Below are 19,672 nucleotides of genomic sequence, written 5' to 3'. Positions count from 1 at the left end.
TAACAAGAATTTTGTGCAGCTGTTCCAGAAACAAATTTTCCTGGTTGCTGATACAGCTGCCGGCTGGTATGCTGCACACTTTCAAGCCCATTAGGTGCACTGGCTGTTTTGCACTAGACATTAGCAATGCCCCAGTGTGCCCCAAACGCGCTCCAGGTGCCACCCACACTTTCTTTACAAACAGCAAGGCCTATGTAATGACCTGACCCTGCTAGTGGGGAGCTGATCAAACAAAAACTCTTTGATGCACATCAGCTCGTTTTTACATTCACACTGTTCAACAAAAGGTTGCCTTGAAAGAACAGATCACCATGGAGCAGTCCAAATAGCTCAGTGCTACTCTGGGCCATCAGAGCCAACCAACCATTGCCTAAGCTGCTGATTACCGATGCAATCCAGTGTGCCCGCTTCCTGCTGCCCAGCTGTGTGATTGGAGAACAATCCCATGGAGAAATGCATTGACAATGTGTCATGACTGTAATCAAGAGGCAACCTAATGAGGGTGTGACAGCTGGTCCCCCAGCGTAACCTCCAGCTAGCTGCAAACAGAGTCTAGTGGGTAACTCACAAGGCCCATAGCCTCACCAGCACATGGGTTGGACCTGTCAGCTTTTACAATCTTGCAGCAAAGGTACAGCAGGGTGTTGTTCAGATCTACATAATCTTCCCCATTCTCAGCTATGAAAAGTCCAGAGGTACTGACTTTCTGCAACAGTAAAAAGTGAAGGCACCTCAATAAAAAGGCTTTTGTCAAAGCGAGTCTGTGTTGGGGACACTTCAGACAAACCCAGCATGGATTTGGTATGCTCTTCTGAGCAGCCATGACTGAAAGCCATCCCTTTAAAAATATATTTCCTTTTCTACAGGTAGAATGGGACCTCTTTCTCTGGGTTTTCTGTTTCTTTTGCATTGTTCAGCCTGGATTCTTGTTCTTTTTCTTCTTTTCATCCTGGCCAGGCTGTTGTCTGGTGTCCCCCTTCCTTTTTCTTTTAAGGGGCTGGGTGGACCTTCCCTCTGGGGCATGACATGCACTGCTTTCTTTTACGGCTTTTTATTTGAACACGAATAAGTCCCATGCCTTCCTGATTTGCTGGCATTTCCAACTTGTTTGGGACAACCTTGGAAACATGTCCAAGTGTGTTTTGCAGTATCCTGAGTGGTGCTGTTAATGTGTTGCTTAACAATTTCCAAACCCCTTTTCAGTCATGGGATGATCTTTCTAAACAGGCTACAGAATTTACCCACAACACCCAACACCATGCTTCACACAAACCAGCTTGAAAACCAGGGACACCATTGTCAGCCTGGGCTCTGTAATAATTCACATGCAAGGATGGGTTGCCATAATTTTTTACCACTACCATTTTGGTGTGGTTTCTTAAAATATTAGATACTTCCAGGGTTGAAGATGCAGTTCACAATCATTTACCCAAAGCAAAATGAGATGTGTTTATGCTGGTCAGTCGTTATTTCAATGCTGATTGTGTTGGCATTCTACCAGCACATAGTGCAGCTTATCATACGTCACTGTAATGACCTCATTGTTATTATCACTGGTTGAACACAGACTAATAATGGAATCACAAATCCCCCAACAAGTTGGTGCTTTGCAAGATGTGTGTAGTGATGGAGCAAGTTAAACCCTCCAGTGATGTCCTTCAGACAGGGCAATTTCTTAGCAGCAACCTGCAGAGAAGCCTCCAAAATATGTGTTAGATCTCTGTTTGTGGAACAAGCGTAAGGATTTTATCCTCTTTAAGCTTTGTTTTTACTATGATGGGGTCACCAACCAGGTCCAATGCTGGAGAGTTGATGGCTGAAGTTCTCTTGTGGGGGTTAATATGATGGTTCACATATTCCATCAACATGAAAGGGACAGATAGATAGTAGCCTTTCTGCAAAGTATACTGCCATATCTTACCCTGCAGTGGTATTTCAAAGGTAGCATCTTTGCTGATGTTATCCCAGCTGTGCAGGTACAGTATTTCCACCAGTCCCATCTCCCACCTGCCTGAGGACTCAAGGTGCCTCACTAGCTCTACAGGAAAGTTCATGCTGATGTATTGTGGAACGATGCCAGTGCTGGCATTGCTGGCAAGCATGATGTTCTATGATCCCCTGTTTGCCACCCGTCCTTTTTCCCCTGATTTGCTGCCAGTCACTAGATGTTCCGGACATGGGAAGCTCCTGTCCAACTGTTAAATTTCTGGGGGCAGCCCCGACACTTCTGCAGCAGCTGTTTTCTCTCTTCCTTTCCCTTTTGCAGAGATGTTCTTCCCAATTCAGTAGATTCTGTCCTCTTCAGGATTCATTTTTTGAAGTTCTTCAGGGTAAAATGTCCCCTCAATTGCTTTGTGATCACAATCTGTTAAGTAGTATGCAGGCAGCTGTCCCCTTTTCACAATTTCAGCTACTACAAAAATCTCATCTGCGAACATCTGCTCATAACCTTTCTCAAATCTCCTTTTTGTTCTAGACTCCCTCATATGGTCTGCCTTTTTGAGCAGAGGCACAGATTCTTTAAACTCAACCCCACATATGGTTTTCCAAACCCTTGCAGAGTTTAAAATATTCATGTCCATAGGCCTGGCTCTGATAGCTTGGTGGAAGTTATGGTTATAGCTCTTCATGAACTTTGACAACACATCAACATAGCAATAAGTGTTGCATGTTGTAAAATATCTCCACACTTTGGTTTTGAGCATCCTGTTAAAAGGTCCTATAACAGAGGTTTTTACATCAATATTAGTAATAACATGGTGAACATTATCTGCTTTAACAGCATGTTTAAAGCCTGGTTTAAAGATTCTTTTACCTGGTCCATCTGTAATTTCTCAGGCTTGCACTGTCTTCGGAGATTGTTTTAAAAGCCCCAGCTACCTCAGAACATGTTTTGCCTTTTGGAGCAATGGCTGAGGCAAGCTTGGATAATATGTCTGTTACTGATAAGATGTACTAAACACCATCATGATGATGGAAAACTTCATATCCACCAAGTCTGCTTCCCATGGTGCATCCACCTCTGCCACAACCACCTGTTTCTTTTAAAGTACTTTCTTGCTGCCTTGTCTAAGCTATAAGCACCCTGGTTTGCAAGCCAGTTGTCAGCTAGCTTCTGTAGAGATCAGCAGTTCATCTTTTAGAAGCTTCAAAAAGGGGATATATATCCCCAAAGCTTCCTACCTCCCCAGGAGGACAGTAGATCTCTGCTAGCAGAAGCTGTGGCATAGAGGTCTGCTCCCATGCTATTACACCTGCTTATGAAAGGAAACACTGGACAATCAATTTAACTCAATTACAAAGAAACTTTGCTAACAGGGTATGAGGAGAGCTGGTTAGCAGTCAGACTTCTCCAGGATTTTTCCTTTTTTTTTACTTGAACACCACTGTCACTTCTGTGCCCATGCTCCTTTCTTTGGCTGCTGAAGGCCCATACAGGAAGGCAGACAAGTCATGGCATGCTCCTGATTCCACCTCATTGTCAGACAGAGCTTCCTGAAACCTTTTGTAAGGTCATTGACCTAAGGATAAGGCAACATATATAGCAGCAGCCTGCACCCCACAGTGGTCTTACAGGTAGCTGGAAGATCCCCCCCAGTCCTGGGCAAAGGGAGCTCTCCCTGCCACCCACCCTCTCTGCGTGACACACCTCCAAATCCAGTTTGTGGTTCACAAGCCCATCGGCTGGTTCTTCTGGTTCACATGGTCAGTTGGGGGATTCCCTTAAGGTCTCTTCCTTCTTGGTCCAGCTCATAGCATCCGTCTGTGCATGTGACAGGCTTTGCACCAGGGGCCCCTTGGTGGCCTTCTGGGAGGGGTCTGTAGCCCTTAGGCACATTCCAACATGTCTGTGCCCCATCACCCTTTTGGCATCCCTCCGCCCTTTTCAAGTCCCCCCCACACCGGACATGTAGTACTTGTTCTGCAGCCTGGTGAAGTGCAGGACCTTGACCTGGCCTATTCATTTCATTAGCTCTTATTAAAGAATGTTTTACCCATTTTATACCTTTGATTTTAGGGCTACATATATTTCTGTATCTTGATAAATGTGTGTACATTATCTATTATATACTGTAGGATAGTCATAGTACCTCTATCATGTAGTACAGTGTATAGTGTTCCCATGTATAAATAAATAAAATGTATATTTATAAACATTTATACACTCCTTTCTAGTTATAATTCTATATATGTATATATTACATATATTATTCTAGTGGGTTAGCCTTGGCTAGCTGCCAGCTGCCCACCCAGCCACTCTCTCATGCCTCCTCAACAGAACAGTGGGGAAAAATAAGATGGGAAAGGTCATGGGTTGACATAAGGACAGGGAGATCACTGACCAATTACTACTGTCACAGGCAAACCAGACTCAACTTGGGGAAAATTAATTTCATTTACAGCAAACCAAAACCAGAGTTGGATGGTAAGAAACAAAATCTAAACCACCTTCCCACTCAATCCCCCACTTCTTCAGGTTCAACTTCACGCCTTCATTGCTGACTCCACTACCTTCATCCCACCATGAGCAGCACAGGGGGATGGGGATTAAGGTCAGTCTGTAACAGCTCCTCCCTGCTGCTGCTTCCTCCTCACACATTTTTTTGAATCGCAATGATGATGTAGGTTTCTGGGGGCCAATTGAGACTGTCAAGAACAGTGCAACATTTGATAAACCCTATGAGGAGTAGTGGGTCAGAAGAAAAAAATCTCATCTACTCAAGATTTTGCCTTTGCCAACAGCCAATGGAGATACTGGCTTCCAAAAAGAGTATTTATAGACAGGTCATGGCCTTCCTCCATTACACCTTCCACCCTTTCAGCATGCAATACTTTTCTGGTCGTCAAGGTGCTGTGACTTGGTTGCTGTTCCTTGCCAGGACTGCCTCCTATGCCCTGTGAATCCTGCCTTCCTTGTGCTCTGCAGTCCACCAAGTGCTGCCAGGTGTTGGGTATGGAAAAGCTGCAGGCAGAAAACATGGAAAGAGGAAAAACAGGAAAACTCTGCCTGGCTGTAGCTCTGCACAGCTGTGCATTCTCCATTGTTTGGCATCTCACTTGCTGGATGACAGGAGATGCTCCAAGGTACATTGTACATAGTCAAACAGGGCCTGAAACTGTAACTTTGAGGAGGGACCTAACATGAGTCTGGGGGAGTGACTGGTTGTGCCTCTAAAGATCTCAAACTGGGCAGTTTCTGTTCTTAGCAGGGAAGACTAAAGAACAAGTGAACTGCACATGTCATGACTGTTTTTATGCAGTTTAAACACTGGTGGAGCTGAAACAGCTGACCTGTGTGCATGTTGACAGACCTGTGTATGTTCACGTCCAGGTGCTTTCTTTTCTTAGTGTTAAGAGTTGACTACAAGTCCCTGAGTATTTCAGCAGGAATGTGTGAGTGGGTAACCTTGTCTCCCAGGACTTAAAGCCCCACATGCTATTCAAAATGCAGGGTCCAATCCTGTGATAGCTTCTGCAGCCCCAAAGACCCTACAGGAGCATAACAACATGGTGGAAAAGCCCAAAACCTGCAGGTGCTTTTCTGAAAGGAGACTCTCCACCACTCCCCAAAGCTTCCACACCAGGAGGCTATAAGAAGAGGATGCATTGCCCATGCAGGATGTTTCCACATATATAGAGGGTACATACTCAGAATACTATGCAGGAAAAGCATCCTTGGACTTAACACTATTTTCATATATGTTTTGGTCTCTTGGTGGTGAATAGATGGCAAAATAGCATCATCAACCCCTGCTTAGTTGAATCTGATCCATATAAATAAATAATAAATAATCCCCTGCTTAGTGTGTTTTTAACAGTATACTCCCAACACAGATCATCCATAGTTAGAGCACGTTCTTGCAATCTCAGCACTGTGCTCTTAAGCATTTATTTGATTGGAAGAAGACAGTAATTCTTGCCAAAGCTACAGCTGAGCCACTACTGAAGATAACATAAATCCTAAATTCAACTGGTTTTGTTTTTCTTGCTATAGCTGAAGGAACTGAATATTCTACAGTGAGGATAGGATGGTAGGCTAACACAAGAGTAAGGAGAGAAATTATTTATTTAGAACACATTAGGAACACTGTTCACAGTACATCATAACAGGCTGACTACATAGTGGGATGATCATAAAAGGGTGACTTAAAGCAAAGACAAAGCATAGATTATAGCTAGTTGTGGAAACTGGTGGGTTTTTCCCTCCCATAAGCAAAGCTGTATGAATAAAGACTATCTCATACTATTTCTGCACAGGTAAAAGATTGATTTACTCAATCTGTGCATTTTCTTTATTTTGTATAAACATACCAATACTTAGATTAACACTTCCATATAGTTTACAATGTTTAATTTAAATACAGTATTATGTCTCATTGACTTGTTGACTTAAGGTGCAATTTATCAAAACCTACAGTAAATATTTTCTTCTTCTCTTAATCAGTTCTCTTTGGCACGCTTATTTTATTTAAATACAAAAGTGTAGGATTTAATTGAGTATATAACACTGCAGAAACTTGAAGGGTTTTTTGTTAGCATGAGTGCAATTTTAGGTTTACCACAAGCTTATTTACAAACAAAGAACTGTATATGAATTTCAGTTTATTTTACATAGAAAATGGCTATCAACTTTAATGTGCAAGGCAAAAAAAATTTGTTACAGCAACTCCTCCCTTGAGAGAGTGATTTTTGCACCATGGAAATCTTGTATAAAATGTTTTAGAAAATGGAGATTTCTTACAAGGAAGTTCTTGGTGCTTCTTATCCTATAGCAAGCCACCTGAAGACATGACTTTCTGGGTCCAGAAATGCTTCATAAGATACAGTTTAGCTGACACGTTGGCACTGTAGTAGCGTTGCAGCTACAAACTTGCATGTTCAACTGGCAAACTAAACCAAGGAGCAAAAAACCAACCAGTCTGTGTAAAAAGTGTAGTAACAGTGGCTTCGTTCTAGAAAACGGTATGCTTCCTATATTCTTGATATTATACCTGTTTTTATTCCAAGGAGGAAAGGTTTAGAATTTGCACTATGCATTGCTATATCGTCTATTTTCATCTTCATGACCTCTGCCTACTTTTGGGCTGATTAATATTTGGTTAGAGTAAAAGGTGAACAACAGTGAATGGACTTATTTCTGCTTCTGATGGAGAAGTACTAGGAGGCCATCAAAGTGGACCTAAATCAGTGAAGCATCACTTTACAACAACTCTTCAAATGCCAGAAGAGCAAACCCACAACAATCTACTTCACATCTGAAGGCCAATCGCAGCAGCTGGCATTCATGTGAAAGGCATGGGGAAACCTAGCTACATAAACACTGGAAATCCTTGCATGCCCATTTATTTCACAATTAAAGAACAATGAAACCCTGTTCACAGTAAAACACTTATTACAAGGCCTTTCTGGTCTCTTCCTTCCTGAATCACCCAAGTGGTATCCTCTCAGCTGCAGAAATGAGTATTTTGGCACGTGATCAAGTTACAGTAGGTGTCAAGTACAGTGCAATCTGTTCAGAAGGCAAGGATGTTAAAAGGGATTTCATACAGGTGCTTTGTAATGTGGGTAAGATGTGAACTGCTGTGCTACTCCTGAGTAAAACATGTTTGGCTGTTCCAGTGAAGATACCCATTTATGAGCATGCTGATTCCAAAGAGGCAATTGATAGCCTCAGCAATAGCATATATTCTTAAAAAAAAAAAAAAAAAAAGTATTTTACAACTCTCTTTTTCTTCAACTTATCAACAAGGACTAAAAGTGGTGAGTTCAAATTGTTGGGAGAGGTGATGAGAAGGGGGCAGAACTGGTAAGGAGAATCAGAGTCTGTGTAATAAATCAAATGCATGTGAAATGCAATTCATTCTCAATTATTCTTTAAGCTTTTTGAGATATTGCATATGGCCATGTCCTTTAGTGTTCCTGTTCTACCTGAAAGCTACTGGCTTTAGAACTGAGATGTCTGCGTGAAGGATATGGTGTCAGACTTATCCACGGCAAAGCCACCATTGATGTACGATTTCTTGGTCTCTGTTTCATCATTATCAAGTATTGTTGTTTCCAAGGCAAAAGGATTGACTATGTTGACTTCAGAGGTGACATCCATCTGCTCCAGCTCCTTTTTAGAGAGCTTCTCCACTATCCCTGTACCAAAGGCATCTCCCAAGACATTCACCATTGTTCTGAATCGATCCCTATGGAATAAAAATGTTGTCAGACAAACCACTCTGTAAGTTACTTAGAAAATCCTTTAGTAAAAAGTAAGCTACTCCAGCAAACGCAGAGCTGTTTTTTTCCCCAGTGCAGATTTGGTGTAATTCTCCAATTAAAAGAGAAAATCTTGTAGAACAAGAAATAGAATTTTCCCCACATGTATTTGAAGAAACCTGGAGTCACTTTCATAACAAATTAATTTGTACAGGGTGTGCAAAACTGCAAGTCACATCACTAGTCTGTTAGAGCAGTAATCACACTGCTGTGCATAGCCTTAAAAAATGTTGTAGGGATCACTTCTCAGGCCCTGAAATATGCTACACAGCTTGTTCTCTTTGTGATGAGACTGCTTTTGTTGGGAGGAGAGACTATGGGGTGCAGCAGAAAAGTCTGCATTGTGCCTTTTGTCTTTCTAACAGTCATTTCCTCTGCCAGAAGCGTGCCTAGCCCAGTATCTTCAGTATTCTGGCCCAAACCCTGGAAATGGGAAAGGCTATCTTCTGTTAGCTTCTCATTGTTAATGGACTGAAGTACGAAATCACATTGAACAAGTCACTTAGAGGAATATGATACTTCTGTACTGTTGATTTTTCTCCCAAAAGGAATGTGACTTGCAGACCCTAAAAATCTGCCACTACTTGTCAGAGGAGCAACAAAACCAAGCAATATAGCAAAGTTTGAAAATTGGTGTGGGAGTAAGGTAAGGACAGTGGAAGGTCATGCTTCCCTGTTTTTCTTTTCAGCTACCCAGCACTGCAAGGGCTTTGTGGCAGAATGAGTTGCTCTGCCTGTGGAGAGATGTTGAGGTGGATATACTCACAAATAGAAGGGACTGCAAAACTGAAAGTGAAGTAAATGAGCATGTCTTGTATACATATTCTTCAACTACAACTGCTGATCTCCAGTGCTAAAAAGTGCCCATGTACTCTCCATGTTCATAATACTTTGATTCTATTCTCAAAATTTTTCTATTCTTCTTTACAAATATGGAAGTACTCCTCAAGCCTATGTAATAAAACCTTGGTAAGTTCAGAATTAACTAGAGGATTTGTTAATGAGCCACTAGTAGCAGGTTGCAAAATAATACATATTAGGCAATAAGTACAAAAGGCGAAAGTGTTAATAATCTACGTGGCATCATGATGTGCATTCCATCTGCTGAGGTGCAAAATGCACTGGCAATGATCCCTGGTACATGAAATTAATCTTTAATTTGCTTTACACAGCAAGACATTTTAATCTGAAAAATATCTCAATTAGAATCAGAAACAGCTTGAATTCTTTGTCTGTTTCATGGTGGAAAAGCTAGCTTCCATGTATTTGTACTGCGCCTAAGAATCACATAAATTGTGGACTTTCAAAGCGGAGATGAGATCAGATTTGTAAAACTATGGTTTCTATGAGAAATAGCGAATTACTGTTCCCTTTCTCTCTCTCACTCCCCTAAAAGAGAAGGCATCAAATAAAATGATTAGGACATAGATTCAAACAAACAAAATTAAATATGTCTCTGTGCTACACATTGTTAGGTTGTGGAATGCCTCTCCACAGGACTTGTGGAAATCTAAAAGTTTATATGCGTCCCAAAAGCAGTGAAGCATTCATGGAAGAAGAAGAAATCTCTTAAGAACTGTTAAAATAAAACCCACCTCTAGCTCAGGAATTCTGTGAGATGCAATTTGCAGAAGGCTAGGAGAATACTTTGGGAAAAGAACAATATACTTTTGTTCTGTTCTTACACTCTTTTTCAGATACCTGCTCTGACCCAGCAGTTTGTACTGATCTTCACCATTCTTAGCGAAATTAAATGCCAACTGGGCAAAGAAGAGAGCTGGACAAAACGAAATTATTGTGGAACATAGCAAACAAACCTATTAGACCCTGTTGCAGACAGCTGATGGGGAGAATGTACTGGAACTGTTTTGTTTGGAGCAATTAATGCTTATACAGAAATTGAATTCATTCTTAGATCCATTGAACAGCCCTGGTTTTCTGGAGATTGGCATATCTCTCTACAGCTTGCAAAATTGAGTTATATAATCAAATAAATTATATATATATATCTGTGAAATACATAGATTGCTGCCAGATATCCTTCAAGAAAATGATTGGAAAGGGTGGGGGAGGAACAGGAATGCATTTACCTTGAGTGTAAATATGAGCCTAAGAAGAAGACATGCAGAGACTATGAAATGATTAAGATCTCTTCATTGATACTAATGATTTACCATCCATGCTGAGTTGCTGCAGGTGAACAAGACCTTGGTCTAAGCACTAAAGCTCGCAGTTTAGGACACAAAAAAGCTGTATTACAACTGAAGCTATACTCCTTAAGTTGTGAATCCTGTTACTCTCTCAGTGAATCATGGGACAAAACTGAATACTGATGTCCTTCTGAACTCCAGAATACACTCGTGGTTCTCTGGGCTTTTGCAAAAGTAGCAGAGAAACATCTCTGTGTAAGTTGAACAGAAAAGATTTCTGGCAAAAATGTTTTTCTCCAGAGAGAGCTGCTTAATGGGACTGAGGGATTTTGATGTGCTCTGAGGCGAGATGGTTGGGATCAGGCACAAGGAATGCTTTCTGAGCTTGCATGTGTGTGCTTGTTGATTAAAGGGCTGGGTCTTTAAAAAACTCTTAGTGAAGAAAAGCCCTAGCAAAGTAATGCTGGCAGCACAGACCCATGTACAGCCTGCTACATGTATGCATGTGGCATCCAGAACCAGCTTTTCTTAGTTCATGTTGTGTCCACTACCTATTCACCAGTGTATGGATTTTATGTACTTTGTGGAAACCAGCTTGTGGCTACATTTCATTTTTATGAATGGCGTACAAATTTAGCATAACATGGTGGCAGCTGACACTCCAGAGGCACTCCTAGGTACTGTCAAATTTGTTTTCCTGAGTATTATGGTCATGATTTATTAATGCTGTGGCCACTATTTTAAAGTTGACAGCACTTCTGGATGTGAGATTATTCACTGCCATCCCATGCAGTGGGACTTCTTTCAGAATTAAAGCCACTACTGCATTCAACTCTATATTGAATAAGCCTGGCCATAAGAAGAAACTTTCTCCAATTCCTGCAACAGTCCTAAATGATTTTGTTGCTTTATTTCTCAGACCCAGATGATCCCCCACAACTTATGTAAACATTAAAAAAAAAGAAAAATAATTATTGAATGCCTTAAACTTACAGAAGCCAGTCAACTGCAATGATCAGAGTAACATCCTCAGCAGGCAGGCCAACAGCGCTCAGTACAATCACCATGGTGACGAGTCCGGCCTGGGGGACACCTGCAGCCCCAATGCTGGCTGCTGTAGCTGTGACACTAAATCCCACATAAAGCCCAGAAAAGGCATTCAGAATACATGTTGCTCACAGAAAATCTATTTTTCTGGCACAAACAGGCTTATTTCACTGCAAGAAGCAAGCCCAAATGTTCCAGTTTTCCTCCTGAACAGTATCAACTCAAAGTCTGGTGACAAGTTTATGGGACAAGTCAAGTATAGATACTGTTATGGTTACACTGCAGAGTAACAGGCAATGCATGACTAACAAGCAAACTGGACTGATCAGAGATAGAGGCTGAGTTGGGTTTGCAAGTGTTTGCAGTGGAAGAATAATGGCAACTTCCAGAACGATGCTGTATACCAGCTGCATGTCCTGGCCCATCCCACCTCCCAATCAGGTTGCACAGGCAAGGCCTCGGACCAAGAAGTGACAACATTTCTTTCTGTGCTGTGAATGATAGTTTCAACTTTCCCATGGGGTATCCAAAGTTAATGTACCATTCATTAAAAAAACCCATTTCCAACAAAATGCATGTGATGGCTTTAGTCTTACCTGATGGTAACTATTTGGCCAATATCCAGTTCTAAGTCATTCAACTGTGCAATAAATACAGCTGCTACTGCTTCGTAAAGAGCTGTGCCATCCATGTTGATGGTAGCTCCAACTGGAAGAACGAACCTGGTAATTCTTTTGTCGATTAAGTTTTTTTCTTCTGCACAGCGGAAGGTGACAGGCAAAGTTGCTGAACTGGCACATAGATAAACACATAAAGTAAGCACAGGCAACAGCATATCATTTCCCTTATCTTTCCTTTTCCTCAGAGCCTGATCTGCTCTAAGACTTAGGATCTAAGGCAGGTAGGAAGGGTGCACCATGAAAAAGCTAAGTAACTTTTGTTATCTCTTCTAATTACAGGAGGAAATAACAAAGTCTTAGTTATCCTCAAAATAACATAGTAAAACCGTCATGATGTACACAGTCACAGAAACAGTGCAACAGCTTAAACTTTAGCAAGTCTGTGACTAATGAACTGAATGGCAAAGAACTGTCTCCTCCTGGGAGAGGCAGGCTCTCATTTGGTGTAAGGCCAGCACAGTCTATAGTGCCCCTCTGGGTACTACAGAAATAATGATGAAAATAATATTTCAACCTCCAGATGATTGAGAATTGTACAGGTGAAATCAGGGTATGTAACAAAGTAGCAATAAAATCAGAGTGCAAACAAAGCAATTACTACTAAGAACATTACAGAAAATAAATGTTTCTTTTGTTTACCTGGAAGAAATCATGAGGGCTGTCAGAAGTGCCTGCGCCATACCCATGGCAAAACGAAAAGGATTTTTCCTTACTATTATTAAGTAGATCAGTGGCAGAATTATAGTGGAATGGATTGCAAGTCTGCAAAATAGAATGCTCTAGTTAAACAAATGGATCCATTTGAAATGCAACTCACAGCAAGCTGCAGAAATTTTTTATACCAAAAATCGTAATCAGCAACTGAAAAGAGAAATTCTAATAGCATTCAGTTTTAACATAGGAAGAATCTTGTCCCTCAGAATCCCAAACTGGCATTCCTTATAGCGTCCAGAGATACAGTTGCCTTGCTGCTTTCAGAAGAGACAAAGGCATAGGCAAGGGAGACTCTGCTTGCTGCAGCTTCTTTTTTTTTTTTTTTCCACCTCAGACTCTGAGTCCTCTGACACTTGCACTATGCCTCCTACTTTGATTTTCCTCCTCTGTGACTGCTAACATGTCCTCATCTGGACACCACAGCCATTAGAAGTGAGAGGGTGAAGATATTTAGTGGCCAGAGCAGAGGCACTGGGGGAAGTCTGTTCCCTCATGGTGACCTGAATGAGACATAAAGACTGAGAAGTGTTGCAGACAATGATGGGTGAAAGCTGGTAGGGCTGAGAATGTGGAAGGTCATGAGTAATAAAGCTGGGAAGAAGGTGAGAGAGAAGATAAGCTGGAACGGGAAGGTAAAAGAAAGGAAGAGGAGGATAAGACACACCAGCCCTCATTCTCTTGCACATTTTTCCTGATAGGGAATACAAGAAACATGTTTAAGATAACTTGTAATTCTCAGGATGAAGCTTAAGAGGAGGATGATAGACAGCTATAGAAGATGTTGATGAACAGAACACACTGCAAACAGACAAGGTCAAGCAAATAAGGATGAAACCCAAAAATATGGTGGGAATAGCAGTGTTTAAGAAACAAAGACAAAGAAAGAGCACAACTTCTCCTGTTTGCCAAGAGGTGGGAAAAAGGGTATTCTCGCAGGCTGGAAAACGCAGAACAAGCACCTTTTCCCTGCAGCCTATGGCCTTGTGTGTACATTGTCATCTTTGCTTTTGTGATCTGATTACAACATGCTCTCCCTGATGGTCAGTTTTCAGAGAATGTGCTGCTGTTAGCCCTTCTCCACCCTGAGCATCACCCACTGTAGGCCATCCCATAAGAGACAGAAAGCTGCAGAGATCTACCCCAGCACCTATCAGGGAAAACTGTGGCATGTGCAAGGGATTTCAGTGGAACAGAGACTTTTTATCTCCAGGGATGTAAAAGTAGGCACCCTTACTATATACAATCTTTTTGATGGCACCTGGGAACCTACTTCAAATTGTTGTGCCTGTCAAGCTAATGTTTACCAGCTAAACAGGAGACTATATATAATGGTAGTTTACTTTGCAATCAAAGTACTCTGGAGAAGGCACTGTGTCTTCACACACATCTTAAGGAAGATAAGCCCTGTCACAGTACAAACAGTAACCATTAATAGGTAAAAAGTCATAAAACTTGCTATCAGATCTAAAACTGTAAAACTTGCTATCTGATCTAAAACGGAAGTCAAAGGGCAGTAACAATCCATCCAACATATTCTTCCTCTGAGTTAATTGGAGTTAATAACATAGAAAACCTGCAGAAATGATAGTGTCATTCTATAAATGACTTCTACCTAACTTGTGGTCATGGTATCATTTATCATTTATATAGAAAATATTAGTCTCTTGATTTACAGTCTCTTGGTAAACACCAACTTTTGCATCCTTTAAAAATTTGATTTTCCAATTCTAAACTCACAAAAAACTGCATTATGCATTAGACAAACATAACTTGCACTCATCTCTGTAACATTTGCAAAAGTCATGATTCAGTGCTATTTCTGGAGCTGTAATTTTTACTTAGAAAGTCATTATATCTCAAATTATTTTTGAACAGCTAGTCCAAACATACTGGCTTATGCATAAACCAAAACAACTCTGAAATAAATATGATTATCTAGCAAAGATTAATGCAGAAAAAAGAGATCCTTCTGGACTATTTATAGAGAAGTTTGCATTCAAGACTAATGTATTACCCTTCTCACTGCTTGCTCATCAGAAAGTGTGTGAATGATGTTTGAGGAATAGCATGCATATGCATAAAGTGGTGGGAAAGAAGCTCTTGAACAACTCTGAATCTAGCCTCTAGACAAAACATGAATAAATCCTTAGCATACTGAAGGAATTATAGGACTGGATGCTAAGGCAATGAACCAAGACAGCCTAGAAGTTATGCTTCACTGAATTGGAAATAGACATTTAAATGCATTTAACTTATTGGGACTGTAAAATCCATCTATCTATCAAAAGGGTTCTTTGTAGGATACTTTCAGAGATATATTTATAACCTATATGACTTGGAGCAGTTAAGTTGCCCCTTCTAAGGCTCCACATGCGCAAGGCTCCACATTGTGCAGGTGTAACTGCCTCCACCCAGACTGTTCTACACAGCCAAGGGTCTAGAAAAAGAATAGAAAAAAATGTTTTGATGCTTGGCTAAGTTATTCAGATAGCAACTGCTGCTTTTGCCACTTCACCAGCTACCTTTGCCTTAAAGGAGTAACTAACAAACAGTGCAATTCCCAGGCCTTCTTTTGATGTCAGCTGCCAGCTCTGCACTGTGGTGGGAAGGGATCAGTTTCCTCTTTGGCATCATTTATCGTGCACTGCAATTACTATGCATTTGTACTGGGCAGTGGAGCTGGTCCCATGGAGGTTCCCAACTTAATCCAGATATTTGTGTATTTTCAAAAGGCTGGCAACTCCCAATAAGATGTAACTCACAACCTCACCCTTTTCCAACTTCTTCTAGTATCTAACAGAAGCATTACTGCTCTCAAAAATACAATGATATTACCTGTTTCAGCACCAAGCTGAGAAGATGAAACAACAAACACAAGAACAGCCTTTGCTTTTTTTAAAAAAAAATGCAAGGCAGTGACTTTTTAAACAAAAATGTGCATTCAGCAAAACATGCATTCAAAACATCCTCACACATCCTCACATAATTTTCACTGACAAGAATTTTTGTGTCTGACCTAGAAGAGGCTGGGTGTTGTAGATAATTGAGTTGTAATCAACTGAGCTCTAAAAACTGCAAGTGTTTAATTTAATCTTTGAGAAATTACATACCCACTTAGTACTGTAGCCATATAAAGGCCCAGTTTACGAAAGATTTCCCAGTCCTCAACTTCTATTATCTTCCCAGCAATTAAAAACACGATACCAATGGGCATATACCTAGAAAGCAAAAATAAAGCAATTAAAAATGCATTCTGAGAAATATGGCATGCTCATAACGGAATAATTTCTCGCACAGTATAATTTTTTACAACAGATGGAAGGGTTTTTTACATTCTGTTACACAACTGAAGTTTTTTTATATTCTATTATACAACTAACTTTATTCACTTGCAACAAGACTGCAATAGAGGTGATGAAAAAAGATTAGAAAATCAGAGTAAATGTAGGCCTATGCATAGTCTAACAAGTGCTGTATGACCTGGTGACACAGAATATAGAGAAGTTGGGAAGGGGTGTGAGCTTTACCCTACTGCAGCAAATGTTTATGCATAGCTATAAGCTTACTTGGTGGTGGAAGTCTGCAGGGCTGAGACCAATATCTGTGCATTCTGCAATCACACACAGATGGGGAAGGTCTCCTGTGCTTACAGCAGCTGCCTTGCAGCACTGGGGGCTACATGTGGGCCTCCTGCACAGAATAAGAGTGATTTTAGTATCTTGGGATAGTACAGTCATCAGTGTGTTGCTTGATGGAGGGGTCCTCATCCCCGAGTAAATTTACACAAGGCCATACCTTACAGACACGAATAGCTGCACGGGCTACTGCCTACAGAAAACTCAAGGCAAAAATCAGGACTTATGCTAGCACCAGCTCCACTGCATTTCTTTTAGTACCAGAGAGAAGGCTGTCACAGAGTCATGTTGCCACTTCAGAGCTTTGAGTAGTATAAATTAATTTATAAACTTGTGAAAATATAAAATGTATCTATTTGAAAATATAAATTATAAATTTATAAAATGTGTGAGTGCTATGTCACAAATAAAATAGTACCTTGTCCCTGTCCAAAGCAAGGACTCCTAGTTCCTTCTGAGCCCTGAACTGGGTAAAAGCAGAACTAATTCCTCACACTACCAGCATCAAACTTTACCTTATTCAAGACAACCGCTCCCACATCTGTAGAAACACAGGGAGCCTGTAGCCACAGCTTCAGGCACGTACAAGACACTGGAGAGTCAGCTTATGGGTCAGATCCTGTATTTGCAGCATGTGCTAACTCTCAGGTGTCATTAGCTGTAATTTGCTGCAGAGTGAGGCAGACTATTTCATGGGGCTGTAACTCAGCTGGGGACTGAACCAGCTGCCTAGTATAGGACAAGCTGCAGAAACTAATTTACATTTCTTTAAAGGCAGCAAGAAGTGTGTAACTAAACCTTGGACAGGTTTACTGTTTTACAGGCATCTCAGTGTGCTGGGATGGAAGAAAAATCCATGGAAGGGACAGATCTGATAAGCTACTATTTGTGTGAACACATGGATATGAGAAGAGTATTGTAGTAAATGGCACAAGGTGCTCCATATGCAGGATCAAACTCTGGAAAGGACTGTGTGTGCTTGTAGTCCTGATACTGTAATTGTGATCACCATGGACAAAACAGCTATGGAGTCCAACCAAACACTATCAGATGAGTTGCTACATTATTAATTTGTTCTTCCTGTCTGAGAATATTATCAGAGAATATTGTGAGAACATTGTCTCACAAAGCCTATTAGCAGAATGTAAATGATGCTAAGTTGTATTTTGTATACCATTTTGGGTTTTGCTCTGTGCTGTGGCTTGTATATTAATTTATATTTCTAAAGGAACTTAGCTCCAAGGACAGCTATCCCGTAACATAATGGCTATCAGGGAATAGTGTTCAAGACTGAGAAGGGCATGTGGGTGTTAATGCTTCTACAGTCCTCAAATCACTAGTGCAGTTGTACTGGTTTGATATAAACTTCTAGCAAGAATGCCTGAAAAACTCAGGTTTCTTGTGTACCAGTAGGACTGTTTCTTTAGTATACAGTAAGTGGAAGCCCTGTCTCCAGTTTCCTCAAAAGGATCAAATTCTGTAGAAAGGAAACTTTTTACCAGCCTTTCTTTTAAAGTTGTTTGCTGTAAAGCACTATAACAAAGCAAACATGAAGCATGAGTCTGCTCCTACCTCTTAAATCACAAAACCCACTTAAAGAAGTTGTTATAAAATGCCAATATGTCCTTGGACTTACCACATAATTATCTGAACTATTCTCATTGTAGCTTCGTTCAGTGCATTGAAAAAATCCACCAGCACTTGTCCTTTCTCTCCCATTTTCCCAATAACCATTCCAAAAACAAGACAAAAGACGATCAACCCCAGCACATTGATGCCATCGGAATACATGCCCACGATTTTGTACTCTTGGGTTTTGTTCTACAGATGAGATTCAAGAGAAAGAAGTTACTATCTGAAAACACTGAATTTACTCTAAATACTTCTAAAATGAAAACTTATTTAGATCTTTCTTTGAAAAGACATGGAGCTCTTCCCCAGTCATTCTATTCCCTTTCTGGCAGTGCCAAGTGGGCAAGTTCAGGAGTGAAGGTAGAACTAAATTGTCTTTGAAAGCTTTGTATTTTAAAGCTATGCAAGGATCTGACCAAACCCTAGCAGGGGATAAAGCACCCCTTAATTTATGTTGCCCTTTCTATAGACTTCTGACACAAAGTATGGCAAGGTCTATATATCCACAGTCATGTCTTCAATATACTCAAGACCTACTCCCTACAGTGGAGAGCAAAACACAGCTGATGTAGAATCCTTGTGGTTATTTCTGAGGAACTCGAAGGTTTATGCCTGGATTTAAGATGAATAGTCTATTGCATAAGAACTGAGACAATGGTGTCCAATTTTGGTCCAAGTTTAAAATCTATTGTTCAGCTGAAATCAGTGAAATGGCACAATTTACAGAAGAACTGGATGCACATAACATAAAAATCTTACTAAATAGATAGGTATTCGCACATTCCTCTGTGTTTGTGCAGTATGAACATGTGAAGGAAAGGGTGTGATTCTTCACTACATCCTGCTTCAAGGTTTAATTTATGTCTTTTCATATAGCTCGTGTTCCCATGCTCTCATTACTATGAGATGAAATTTCAAAGTATAATAAAATGCATATCAATTCAGTACTGTTCATAGTTCTGTGTTCATATTCTAACAAATTCCTTTCTCCCTCTCCTCCAGTGTAAGTCTAGGCTCTATAAACCACCAACACTCATAAGCTTTCCAGACCTCTAATCAGAGGCTTGTTAAACCTCTTCTTCACTTTTGTCTCTTTACATTTTTTTTGCAGAGTAACAAACTATTAATTAACAAATGCCTACCAATGTTTTGCTTTCCATTAAAAAAAAATTATGATTTTCCATTCCTTTCTTTCTGCAGTGCTTACAGTTATCTCATTGCTGCTCATACATCTTGTGCTGATATACATCTAGCCTTTCCACAGTGACTGTTTTCTCTAATTTCTCAGCAAATTGACAGTTCATTAGCATATACATTTAATGGAGTATATGAATGGAGTGTTTTCTCACATTATCTTTGAACTGCTTAATTACCAGTGGAGACCTCTGGTGTGCTTAAACCTACTTGAAGATCCTCATATACACCTCTAGCATTTACTTATTAAGTTTTGTGCCCTTGGTAAAATCTATCTATCTACCATTTCCTTCCTTTTCTCAATCACTAACCACATCACCTAAACCAAATTTATTCTACGTTTTCTCCCCACTTT

At 40.5% G+C, this 19,672-nt stretch overlaps 1 protein-coding gene across 1 annotated transcript in view; it reads right to left on the bottom strand.

Moving 5' to 3' along the window:
- Positions 1–7,068: 7,068 nt before the first annotated feature.
- The window catches only part of SLC1A1 (solute carrier family 1 member 1), a 53,697-nt gene continuing 41,093 nt past the window's right edge, over positions 7,069–19,672 (bottom strand). The window contains exons 7-12 of the mRNA XM_075021795.1: positions 18,128–18,312; positions 15,967–16,074; positions 12,782–12,904; positions 12,059–12,253; positions 11,409–11,543; positions 7,069–8,192 (exon numbers count right to left, since the gene is read on the bottom strand). Coding sequence (XP_074877896.1) covers positions 7,946–8,192; positions 11,409–11,543; positions 12,059–12,253; positions 12,782–12,904; positions 15,967–16,074; positions 18,128–18,312 — 993 coding nt within the window. The 3' untranslated portion in view covers positions 7,069–7,945. The remainder of the gene's footprint in view (positions 8,193–11,408; positions 11,544–12,058; positions 12,254–12,781; positions 12,905–15,966; positions 16,075–18,127; positions 18,313–19,672) is intronic.

The sequence above is a fragment of the Buteo buteo genome, chromosome Z (assembly GCF_964188355.1).
Source record: "Buteo buteo chromosome Z, bButBut1.hap1.1, whole genome shotgun sequence".
NCBI classification, from domain to species: domain Eukaryota; kingdom Metazoa; phylum Chordata; class Aves; order Accipitriformes; family Accipitridae; genus Buteo; species Buteo buteo.
The sequence above is the reverse complement of the archived record's forward strand: the minus strand, read 5'-3'. Positions and strand labels throughout refer to the sequence as shown.